The sequence below is a fragment of the Ailuropoda melanoleuca genome, chromosome 16 (genome assembly GCF_002007445.2).
Source record: "Ailuropoda melanoleuca isolate Jingjing chromosome 16, ASM200744v2, whole genome shotgun sequence".
Taxonomy (NCBI): domain Eukaryota; kingdom Metazoa; phylum Chordata; class Mammalia; order Carnivora; family Ursidae; genus Ailuropoda; species Ailuropoda melanoleuca.
This window is the reverse complement of record NC_048233.1, coordinates 83,137,299-83,144,622: the sequence shown is the minus strand read 5'-3', so window position 1 is coordinate 83,144,622 and position 7,324 is coordinate 83,137,299. Positions and strand designations below refer to the sequence as shown.

General features: G+C 52.9%; 1 protein-coding gene across 1 annotated transcript in view; it reads right to left on the bottom strand.

Moving 5' to 3' along the window:
• Nucleotides 1–2,112: 2,112 nt before the first annotated feature.
• The window catches only part of STIP1 (stress induced phosphoprotein 1), a 12,958-nt gene continuing 7,746 nt past the window's right edge, over nucleotides 2,113–7,324 (bottom strand). Inside the window, exons 9-14 of the mRNA XM_002916672.4 lie at nucleotides 6,816–6,912; nucleotides 6,543–6,667; nucleotides 3,713–3,749; nucleotides 3,392–3,495; nucleotides 3,009–3,181; nucleotides 2,113–2,605 (exon numbers count right to left, since the gene is read on the bottom strand). Of these exons, the coding sequence (XP_002916718.1) occupies nucleotides 2,533–2,605; nucleotides 3,009–3,181; nucleotides 3,392–3,495; nucleotides 3,713–3,749; nucleotides 6,543–6,667; nucleotides 6,816–6,912 (609 nt within the window). The 3' untranslated portion in view covers nucleotides 2,113–2,532. The remainder of the gene's footprint in view (nucleotides 2,606–3,008; nucleotides 3,182–3,391; nucleotides 3,496–3,712; nucleotides 3,750–6,542; nucleotides 6,668–6,815; nucleotides 6,913–7,324) is intronic.

Below are 7,324 nucleotides of genomic sequence, written 5' to 3'. Positions count from 1 at the left end.
TCACCAATTCGTGTCCTCTACACCCATTGTCCCCTGTAGGAAGTCATCTCCCATCCATAGCCCGTCACAAAGTGGGGGCGGGGGGTGGCTTTGGGCCACGGCACGTCGCTGTGCTGTCAAGAAGGAAAGCCTGCAGCTGAAAGGATCGGATCCAGGTGATTTAGGGAGCTGAAGTTCAAGCGAGCTCAAGTCCAGGGGGTCCCTTATCACCACGAAGTAGATCCTTGGAGACCCCGAGGGAAACAACTTCCTTAAGTCTTTCCTGTCCCCAGTTAGGGCCTCTATTTCCCAACATGTAAACCTTCCTAGTGCCCACGACAACCGTTGAACAGGAATCGGCCCCCGGTCGTTCACAACCTCCCGCCCCACACCACCAGGGTTTAAGGCTTCAAAGCCGCCACCTCCCCTCTGTCTCCATGTGACATTCTGGCTCACCCCAAGTAGCCCAAGGGTCACTCCTGTCAAGTTCCTACTCAAATGGGACCTTGGAGGGTCCCATCACCTGTGCTGGGAAGTCAGCTTTGGTAGAGCAAAGGCCTGATGTGTAGGGCTGTCTCCCAGCAGGAATCGAGCCTTTCCAGGGGGAATCCTTTTGGGGCCGGAGGGAATAGAGTGTCAGTAGCACCGGAGAGCAGCAGAAGGCCTGTGGAGATGAGGTTTTCTGAACTTGCCACCCAGACGGAGGAAGGGGCCTGCTGGAGATTCCCAGGGGAAGGCCCGCTCATGCAAAGTCAAGGCAGGCAGGAAGTGCGGCCAGCTGCTGCCCTCAGCAGCTTCCTAGCTCAGAAAGCTGCGCTGTTGGAGCAAATGAGGAAGTCTCACTCCCACCCCGGTCCAGGGTTTTAGAAATAGCTTGCTGCAACCACATTCAAGTGTAATTAAAAACCTTTCAGTTGAGCAGTGAGGTTTTTGGTTGTCAAATGATCCTTCACTGAAGTATCTTCCTCGGTAGTTCTCAACTAGCTGGGCATCCCGCTGCACTGCCGACACCACCCTTGGGGTCAGCCCTGCCGCCCACGGATTGGGCAGTCCCTAGGACCTCTTTCATGGTTCCAGAGAATTCTCTAGCTCAAGACTGGAGCTGTCAGGCACTGTTGACTATCTCATCGAAAGTGAAGATTTGGGTTGGACTTCACGTTTTTCTGCTTCTGTCTCTGGCAGTTCCTCGAGGGCTCTGATCATCTGGGCAGAAGGTACCGCCGGGACCTGGGGTTATCCTCAACAGTTCTACGGTCATCCTCAGGCCCTGCCAATCACTGGCTACCTTGGCAATGTCATCACTGACCTTTTGTGGTGACAGGAGGGCGAACTGACAAGGGGCCAGGGCAGACGTGGTACCCCCATCAGAGCACCTCAGGTACAGGACTCTGACCTCGCTGGGGTTGAACTTAGGCGGCATGGTGGAGGCAGCTGCTGCGGGGTGAACCCGGATTCGAAGGCAGGCACAGATGGGCCTCTGAGCAAAGAGCCAAGAGGGAGAGCATGAGTGTTCTTTTTTTTAAAGATTTATTTGAGACAGATAAAATGTGTGTACAGAGGGAGAGAAACCCTCAAGCAGACTCCCGCTGAGCATGGAGGCCGGTGAGGGTCTTCGATCCCACGACCAAGATCATGACCTGAGCCGAAACTAAGAATTGGGACACCCAACTGAGCCACTCAGGTGCCCCGAGAGCAGTGAGTTCTTCAAAAACTACAACTATCACAGGGCAGATGACAGATCTGGTCCCCTGAGAGAGAGGTCTGAAGACTAGCAATGGGAAACGTTTTTTTTCTCGGGTGGGACCCAGTGTTCCCTACATCTAACTGGTTTCCGGATCTGAGATGAGAGTGTGAAGAAAGTGCAATGTGGGAGTCACCTGAATGTTTACCTGAAGCTCTGGATTTGGTGCCACTGAGTAGGGAAGGCCCCAGGCTCCCTTTCAGCTGCTCCTTGGGTGACAGTGCCACCTAGTGACCGAAGCATGCCCAGGGACACAAGCCGGCCACCCTTGGAAAGAAGAGGCTCTGGTTCCCAATCAGTTGACACTCCCACCTCTCCCATAATTCAGGCTCTAACCCCCGCCAGACAACCACTTCTGGGTCATTCGGCAAAAAAATTACAAGGACATGACAACGTATAACCACGCCCGACTGGCTTGTTTTATTGGAGAAGGGCACGTGGAGTTAACAATGTGAAGACAGCTGGGACCAGAGGTCGGGGAAGAACAGCCTCCCCTCCCCAAACATGCCCACTGCCCAAATAAAAAATAACCAACTATGGGAGAGCAGCTGAGACGGCGACTGAGGGCGGGGAAGGGAACAGGAAACTCGAGGGCAGCAGAAGAGACCATGCGTGTGCTGGGAGGGCCCAGAGGCAGCGGCGGTGCGAGTAACGCGAATACGAGTCTCTGTATCTTCCACATAGGTCTATATAAATATATAGAGAGAAGCTGTTCAATTTCCCCTGCTCTCCCCTCTGCTCCGCGCTGCTTGCCGCGGTCCCAGCTCCTCTTTCCACATGAGGGCGAAGGGAAGGGGATGATGAGCAAGTCATCACCGAATTGCGATCAGACCCACATCCATCAGCTTCTGGATCTTCTGTGCTATTACAGGATTCTTTAAGTGTCTAATGAACAAAAAGCAAAGTTATTAGAAACAAGACTTAACCTTAATTTGCCCTCGGAGCAACCCCAACGCAAACCCCGTGAAAGGCCCAACAGAAGGCGGCCGAGCAGGAGTCCTGGCGAAGACTGCTTCGGGAAGGCCTCGCAGGCAGCACCGTGCCAGTCCCGCCCCGCGTTAACCCGCGGACACAGCGTGAAGCAGAGGCCGCTCTTCCAGCAAATCTGGTCTTTCCAAAACACACCGCTCAAGCGATCGTGGCTAACACAGCAACAGCCCTTCCAGCTCACCACCTGTGGCCCGCCTTTTCAGCCCTAAGCAAGCCATACACAGTCGCCCCCCTGCCCCTGACCTCGTGCCCCCTTGCTGCTCGCCTTCCCCTCTTCCATCTTCCCAACTCCACTTACTCGCTGAGCGCCTGGGGGTCCTTCTGCATCTGTTCCAGGATGAGCCGCATGGCTGGGTCACTCATTATCTGCTGCACCTCAGGGTCAGCCATGGCCCGTCGCTTCACGTCTTCGGGGCTGTCGTGGCGGTTGTACTGGGCCATCATACAGCGCTGGTAACCATCCGCCGCCTCCTGCATCCCAGCAAAGGCCAAAAAGGGGGCATTAGCACTGACCGGGTTCACTGCTTCAGCAAGACCAAGGTAAGAGAGGGAACTGAGAAGTGAGCAGACAGACGGACGGAGAAACAGGCAGGAGACAAGCAATAGGAAAGGAACACTGAAAAGACCCAGGGGAGAAACGGACGCAGGGGAGAGGCCCCAGGAGGCCAGAAGCAGCCCCACCTTACAGTTGGAGTCCAGATCTAGGGCCTTCTGGTAGACGTCCATGGCTTTCGTGTAGTCCTTCATCGCCTCCAGGGCGGCCGCTTTCCGGGTGTAGCCCTTGACTGCAGAGAAGTGGGAAAGGTGAGGCGTCAGCAGAAGGCAGCTCTGCAGGCCACCACTTCCACCTTCCCACGGGGACCGCAACATCCTTCACCCCTGCAGATGCTAGCTCCTAAATGCTACCGGCCTGAGACACAGGAGCGCAAGCATGTCCTTTCCCACTCTCCGTCTCTGAGCCAGTATCAAGGGACAGGGGACAGGCGGCAGAAAAGCACTTACTGAAGGTCGGCTCTAGCTGGATACATTCCTCACAGTCCTGGAAAGGGGAGAGGAGAGAAGAAAGTGAGGGTTGTTCCTTCAGATGAGCTATTTGAAAGCAGGACTGATCATTTCGAATGACCGAACTCTTCGCCCAGACCCGCGACAGCGTCCTTGTCTTGCACCCTGAGCTTGTTAATCCGGGCACCCAGGCCCTTTCACAGAAGGCCCCGCAGAGGAGGATAGAAGAGCAAGTCAACTGAAACCATGAGGGCTGACAAATCCAGACTACAGACCACCCCATGGAAAACAAGTGGCCCGGACTCTTCAAAAAGCTGAGGTTATGAAAAAACCCACAGAAGGTGGGGAAACTTCTAGTTTGAGAAACAGAAGACGACACGCACGCCAAGCAGATGAAACACATGGGCCCCGATCCTGAGAGCTCTAACTCGCAGTGCTGGCTAAGGGGGAATCCGAAGAGCCCCACAGCACCTGGCCTTATGGCCTTCGTTCCTGTTATCAGGTGCTAACGACACTTCAGGAAAAGTGCACTCAAGAGCTCAGACGTGGAGTGCTGCCACACGTATCCCACTTCCTTTCACAAATGGTTTGCCAAAAACACATCCATGCTTATCGTTCAAAGAGGTGGAGGACACACAGGTGTTCAGGTATTTTTGTTTGAAGCTCTTACAAAATGGAAAATTCGGGGGGAAAAAAACGCCGTACACTATCATTACATACCCAGGCCCACTTCCCCACTATTCAGGCAAAAAGCTGGCCCAGAAACGTTTGGTTCGTAGCTAGGGAAGTACCGCCCTCCCTCACAGGGGACCACTGAGGCTGTTCTTCACTTGGCGAACGGACCTGGCTTTGATGTCGCCCTTGTACCACAGCAGTGATGTCTCTAAGCCAGATACGGGCCCAGAAGAAAGTGGCATCAACAAAAAAAAAAACTACGATGGACTCAGGTACTGGGGTCTCCACAAAGGTCACATTCTGTCACCTTCCCATAAGGCGGTCCTGACTTGGGGCGCCTGGGTGGCTCAGTCAGTTAAGCGTCTGCCTTCGGCTCAGGGCGTCATCTCAGGGCCCTGGTCTCGAGCAGTACAGCTTCCTGCTCTGCAGGGAGTCCTGCTTCTTCCTCTGCCTCTCCCCCTCACATATAGAGATAAAAATTTTTGGTAAGATTTTATTTATTCATTTGAGAGACAAACAGAAACAGCACAAGCAGGGGGAGAGGAAGAGGGAGGAGACTCCCTGCTGAGCTGGAAGCCCGACAATGGGGCTCTGGGCTCGATCCCAAGATCTGGAGATCATGACCTGAGCTGAAGGCAGACGCTTAACCATCGGAGCCACCCAGGCGCCTCTCAAATATATAAATAAAATCTTTAAAAAATTGTCCAGACTTGGACGTTTTAAAAGTCATCTAAAGAACTGTTTAAAAATTGCCAATAGAAGTAACGGACAGCTTGTGTTCAAGAGAATGAACTCCCTTCTCAATGTTGACAGAATCACACCTAACCACATTCAACGCGACCAAGAACAGCACACCTGCTAACTGACCTCATCAAACAGTAAGGGCAGATGGCAAAGCCGCTGTGGGAAATACCGTGGTTCCTCAAAAAATATATATATAAATACAAATTAAAAAATTAAACCTTGAACTACTCAGTGACAGCACTTCGCCTAAAAGAACTGAAGGTGGGGCCCCCCAAGAGATGCCTCAAGCCCCTGGCCATGGATGCAGGACCCCAGCTGCCGCAAAGGGGAAACCACCAGGGCCGCTGACGGAGGACGGAGCAGGGTGGACAGGAGATGGCATGTCCGCATAACTGAACGGCACTCAAGCGTTCAGACGGAAGACGACACGGCTGCTGATTACCGCAGGGGCCCCGAAGACATGGTGCTCAGGGAAATGAGCCTGACATGAAACACACATTGGGACAGAGCAGAACGGTGGCCACTGGGGGCTGGCAGGGAGGGACCAGGGAGTCAGTGTTTAAACAGTGCAGTTTCAGTTTGGGAAGAGAAGGTTCTGGAGTGGGTGGTGGTGAGGGCTGCACGCAGCGTGAACGCACTGGATACCAGTGACCTGTACACTTAGAAGGTTAAAATAAAGAAGGGCAGGGGGAAAGAACAATAACAGGAAGGAGAAAGAAGCCATCATCAGGAAAGGTGGAAAAGGATCCACTTTTCTTTTAAAGATTTTACTTACTTGAGAGTGAGCGAGTGCACATGCACACAAGGGGCGGGGGGCACGGGGAGGTGCGGAGGGGAGGGCAGAGGGAGAAGACGACTCTACAACGAGCAGGGAGCCAACTCGGGGCTCGACCACAGGAGGCTGGGATCATGACCTGAGGCAAAGGCAGACGCTTAACCGACTGATCCACCCAGGCGCCCCCAGCATCCACTTTTCCAAATACTCCCAATGACTAATATAAACTCAATGGACCAAGACGGAGCAGACTTCAGTCCTGTGTTTTACAAACCTCACACATACACCACTGCCTTGACTCTAAGATTAAAGTAAGAGGGGCGCCTGGGTGGCACAGCAGTTAAGCGTCTGCCTTCGGCTCAGGGCGTGATCCCGGCGTTATGGGATCGAGCCCCACATCAGGCTCCTCCGCTATGAGCCTGCTTCTTCCTCTCCCACTCCCCCTGCTTGTGTTCCCTCTCTCGCTGGCTGTCTCTATCTCTGTCAAATAAATAAATAAAATCTTTAAAAAAAAAAAAAGATTAAAGTAAGACCATCAAGCGGGTGTTGATGAAAATCCGGAAAGAGAAAACACCGCATTCCTCACGTACAGGTTAATCACAACAGGGGCTGCTCCACATTCCCATTCCTGCCCACCTTGAGCGCCAGCTGAAACTCCAGGAGTTTGGTGTAGCAAGCAGCTCGATTGCTGTACAATTTGGCATCTTTTGGATTCCGTTTGATGGCTTCTGTATAATGTTTCATGGCCTGGGGATAGTCCCCTGGATAAGGAAAAGAGAAACTTTTTTAGAGATCAAAAGGCCACCCTTCCCCGCACCCAGGACTATTGAGCACAGGGGCAGCCGAGGCACAGAGGACAGGTCTGGACCACTGTTATCCAAAAGCTCCATCACCATGGCTGTAACGTACCTTTCTGAAAACACTCATTGCCTTTGTTCTTCTCCTCCAAGGCCAGGTCAGGGTTTATATAAGCCAGCCGCTCTTGCTCCTTCAGAATTTTCTCCGCCTGAGGAAAAATAATTCTTTGGATGATCATTTAAACCCTCATGAACATAAATATTGCACTAAAAAAATCCTGATACGGACTTTGATTTCCAAAAAGTACCGTTGGCAACACTTTAGTTTTTGTTCAAAGAGCATCCAACTCTTGATCTCAGGGTTGTGAGTGCAAGCCCCACGCACTGTGTGCAGAGATTACTTAAAAAATTACACATTCCTCATCATCAAGGTACACTGTGGGCTGCCTGGGTGGCTCCCTGGGTTAAGCGTCCAGCTCTTGGTTTCAGCTTCAACTGGGTGTGGAGCCTGCTTAAGATTCTCTCTCCCGGGGCGCCTGGGTGGCACAGCGGTTAAGCGTCTGCCTTCGGCTCAGGGCGTGATCCCGGCGTTATGGGATCGAGCCCCACATCAGGCTCCTC